This window comes from Alosa sapidissima, chromosome 12, assembly GCF_018492685.1.
Source record: "Alosa sapidissima isolate fAloSap1 chromosome 12, fAloSap1.pri, whole genome shotgun sequence".
NCBI classification, from domain to species: domain Eukaryota; kingdom Metazoa; phylum Chordata; class Actinopteri; order Clupeiformes; family Clupeidae; genus Alosa; species Alosa sapidissima.
In genome coordinates, this window is record NC_055968.1 from 37019145 (window position 1) to 37024144 (window position 5000).

The 5000-nt window shown below is 42.5% G+C and overlaps 1 protein-coding gene across 1 annotated transcript in view; it reads right to left on the reverse strand.

Moving 5' to 3' along the window:
- The window catches only part of wdr18 (WD repeat domain 18), a 112225-nt gene that overhangs the window by 39384 nt on the left and 67841 nt on the right, over positions 1-5000 (reverse strand). The window contains 1 exon segment of the mRNA XM_042057619.1: positions 826-890. Within this exon segment, the coding sequence (XP_041913553.1) occupies positions 826-890 (65 nt within the window).

The window sequence follows — 5000 nt, forward strand, 5'->3', positions numbered from 1 at the left end:
ATACGGAGCGGCTGAAAAATTCCGTCTATCAGCCTATAGACGCCTGTCTCATACCTGTCTCACATAGACGCCTGTCTCACATAGACGCCTGTCTCATACCTGTCTCACATAGACGCCTGTCTCACATAGACGCCTGTCTCACATAGACGCCTGTCTCATACCTGTCTCACATAGACGCCTGTCTCACATAGACGCCTGTCTTACATAGACGCCTGTCTCATACCTGTCTCACATAGACCCCTGTCTCACATAGACGCCTGTCTCATACCTGTCTCACATAGACACCTGTCTCATACCTGTCTCACATAGACGCCTGTCTCACATAGACGCCTGTCTCATACCGGTCTCACATAGACACCTGTCTCATACCTGTCTCACATAGACGCCTGTCTCATACCTGTCTCACATAGACGCCCATCTCATACCTGTCTCACATAGATGCCTGTCTCACACAGACGCCTGTCTCATACCTGTCTCACATAGACGCCTGTCTCATACCTGTCTCACATAGACGACTGTCTCATACCGGTCTCACATAGACGCCTGTCTCATATAGACGCCTGTCTCATACCTTTCTCACATAGACGCCTGTCTTACATAGACGCCTGTCTCATACCTGTCTCACATAGACACCTGTCTCATATAGACGCCTGTCTCATACCTGTCTCATATAGACGCCTGTCTCACATAGACGCCTGTCTCATACCTGTCTCACATAGACGCCTGTCTCATACCTGTCTCACATAGACGCCTGTCTCATATAGACGCATCAGTGCAGTTTCTTCCGTTCCACGCACCGCTAGGTACACACACACACACACTCACCTGTGGCCTTTAAACACCTGGTTTCCCTCGCTGTCTGACTGGAAGGTCTTATCCCGACTCAGGCTCTGTGAGGGAGGAAAGAGAGGAGAGGAGAGGAGAGGAGAGGAGGAGAGAGAACGGGAGGAGAGGAGAGGAGAGAAAAAGAGAGGAGAGAGGAAGGGAGGAGAGGAGAGAAGAGGGGAGAGTAGAGGAGAGGAGAGGAGGAGAGGAGAGAAGAGGGGAGAGTAGAGGAGAGTAGAGGAGGAGAGGAGAGAAGAGGGGAGAGTAGAGGAGAGGAGAGGAGGAGAGGAGAGAAGAGGGGAGAGTAGAGGAGAGGAGAGGAGGAGAGGAGAGTAGAGGACATGATCAATGGAAACATCAAAAGCTAAATTCAGACAAGTTACACACACACCAACTCAAACCTACTAATTAAACACTAATAAATCAAACATACTAATTAAACACTAATTTAATGCAAGACAAGCAGTTTTGCCCCCCCCAGGTCCACATGCATGGGCCCGTCAGTCCACTCCAGCAAGCCCCCCTCCTCTAAACGGCTCTAAATCGACGGCTCTAATTGCCTTATTGAGAGCTGGCCTTGCATCAGACGCCAGGATGGGTGCATATCCAGGATTACACCACATTAGACTCTCTTTCACATATTAGATATTATTTCATATATGTCACATATTAGATATATCTTTCACATATTAGATATCATTTAATATCTATCACATATTAGATACATCTTTCACATATTAGATATTATTTCATATATGTCACATATTAGATATATCTTTCACATATTAGATATCATTTCATATCTATCACATATTAGATACATCTTTCACATATTAGATTTAATATTTCATATCTATCACATATTAGATATATCTTTCATATATTAGATTCATTATTTTAGATATATCACATATTAGACATATCTTTCATATATTTCACGTGGAGAGAGAGTGAGAGGAAGGGAGAGAGGGAGGGAGTGAGTGCACATGTGTGTGATGTGTGTGTGATGTTAGTGCACATGTGTGTGATGTGTGTGTGATATGTGTGCATGTGCTTTGCATCCTCATCTGTCTGTGAGTGTGTGTGTGTGTGTGTGTGAGTGTGAGTGTGAGTGTGAGTGTGAGTGTGAGTGTGAGTGTGAGTGTGAGTGTGAGTGTGAGTGTGTGTGTGTGTGTGTGTGTGTGTGTGCGCATGTGTGCACGTGTTTGTGTGTGCATGTGTGTGCATGTGTAGATAGATAGATAGATAGTATGCGAGTGCGCGTGTGTGTGTGTGTGCATGTGTATCAGGGCTCTACACTAACATTTTTTTCCAGGAGCACTTGTGCGCCCAAGTTAAAAAATTTAGGAGCACAGACAAAAATTTGGGAGCACAGTCAGTTGTACTTAACTTACACATAATCTAACATTACACTGCAGCTAACAGTTAAACATGCCAGTGCACCAATTGCGAATATTAAGAATGACTGACAACATTTAGGCTACAGGAAACAGGATTTTAAAGATCAGTGCCTACTTTATTTTCAGTCTGTTCTATTTTCCTACATTTTGTTAATGTAAAATAATATAATACATTGCCATATTTGCATTTAGCCTGTATATCAAGTATCCTGCCAAATATAGGCTAATTTATTTATTTGTGAATCCACCTGTAGCTAATCCAAATATGCCTATGGTGACCTACATGTATCTGACTGCATACTGCCTAATACTACTACTAAAACAGTCCATTTTCTCTTCCACAAAACCCAACATAGTCTAATCAAGGATATATATATATTTTATACTTTTATTTTTTATTTGAAATATCTGCATTGATGGGGGCAGTAGCCAAACGTTAGGCCTACTTTCGTTTTGCACTTAAGCTTGTATTCGGTGTAAACAAACAAGCATGCGTGGAAGCCTGGAGTTGTCAGTAGCGTTCTACCTTTGAATAAAATGGGAGTATTACGGGAAGCTACTTTTGTGCCTGTTCGCTACAGCTATATTTTGCATATTGCAGCCAATACGTCAACTGGGCTAAAAGGCATGTTAGGTTACCTTTCCTTCTCTCACTGCATTCTCAGAATCTCATCCTGTTCCTCCTATATCCGATGAATTCGGTGGATAGAAGAACTAATTTCTTCAATCTTTTCATCTTGGCTGGCTAGTCTAACTTTCCGCTTTTTCTGCGCGCTCATGGATTTCATAGAAGCGACTACTACTATCGAGTCCCAACGCGAAACTGCTAACGTTGATGGGAGGTGTAGTTTTATGCTGCATTCGCGACGTGATTTTATGGTTTGCACCAGTACTGTTTCTCGATGTTGCGGTGTATTTTGTAGACAAACATTGACATGGTTAGAAGTCATTCGCACCAGTGCGCCTAAATATTTTTTTGCACTCGCACGGCATAATTTTTACTCGCATGTGCGAGTGCAATGGGCGCACTGTAGAGCCCTGTGTATGTGTGTGTGCGCGTGTGTGTGTGTGTGAATGTGTGTGCATGTGTGCATGTGTGTATATGTGTGCATGTATAGACGCTAAGCTGAGGCAGGGTAATTAATCCACGGCTGATGTGCAGAGAAATAAATAAGAAGTCCACATTAGCCCCTAAACGGGCAAATCAAGCGCTTAGAAACATGAAAGCTGGCTGTGTGTGTGTGTCTGCCGCCATTTACCCCAGAATTGGATGCTTCTCTGAGACGAGACCGGAGAAGGGGAGTGTGTGGGTGTGTGTGTGTGTGTGTGTGTGTGTGTGGTGTGTTAGTGTGTGTGTGTGTGTGTGTGTGTGTTTGTGCCTGTGCGTGTGTGGAGGGGGCTTGGGGGTGGTTAACTCTGTAGGATTAACTTTTGAAACCTTTAAACTGAAGACTGGGAGCAGAAGGCTGCAGTATGCAGTAGGGCCATGCAATTAATCGAAATCTGAATTTTACAGTTTTGGCTTCCAACAACTATAACAACTTGTTGTTTTACTATATTTAAGTTTTGAAACGACATTTTGGAAATCCACAGCTAAAAGACTAGTTTCTTTTTTAAAGGACCCCTATGCAACATTTTCAACTCAAAAACAATTTAGAAATCATTGTGATGGTTAAATGAGCTGTTGTGGCGAGACAGGCAGCTTTCCTGATCCACCTACAGCGACTTGCCAGATCTGCACTAGCGTCCCAGCAGCGTCTGAATCAGGAAGTCCCGCGAGAAGAGAGAACGAGTGAGAAACACACGCGCCCCCCTCAAGCATCTGTTAGCCATGCAAGCACACACACACATCGATACCGATTCGAAGTTAAGAATTGCGATACTTTTTGGATACGTTTTTAAAATTTGATTTGATTTGGACGCCCCCACCACCGTGAGGTCATCAGTAATATTGTGTTGGTAATACTATAGAGTAATGTATGTTTCATTTAGTTTATCTAATATTGTGTTGGTCATACTATAGAATAATGTATGTTTCATTTAGTTTATCTAATATTGTGTTAGTCATACTATAGAATCATTTATTGCTGTCTGTTGAATAACACAGAAGATAAAGAGCCAAAAAATAATCGCACATTAAATCACAATCGCAATATTGGTCAAAACAAATCGAAATTAGATTATTTTCCAAAATAGTTCAGCCCTAATACACACACACACACACACACTACATTACTACATTACATATACACACACACATACACCCCTTTCTCTCTCCCACACCCACACTAGATTACATATATATACACACACACACACACACACACACACACACACAGAGGCTATCTGGTGCTGTGTCATGCTGCTGGCAATGCCAGGCTGCTGGTATGTTTGAGGTCATCTCTGGACACCTCATGCAGTTTACCTCTCTGCAGTGTGACATTAACAAACACACACACACACACACACACACACACACACCTCACGCAGTTCACCTCTCTGCAATGTGACATTAACACAGCGTCTACATCTCCACTAATGACCTCTCCTCCGCTCACACACACACACAAGGCTCCAGAGTAACTTTTTGCATTGGTTGCACTGGGGCGTTTAACTTATTTATTCACATCAGTGGCTATTCCTAGACTCTGCTCGACTCTCCACACACACAGAAATGTATCTCTTATGTCACATTATGTTATCTCTTAAGTTTCTATTTCAATTATTATTAATAAACATAATATATTTTGTTAATAATCTAATTTTATGATATGC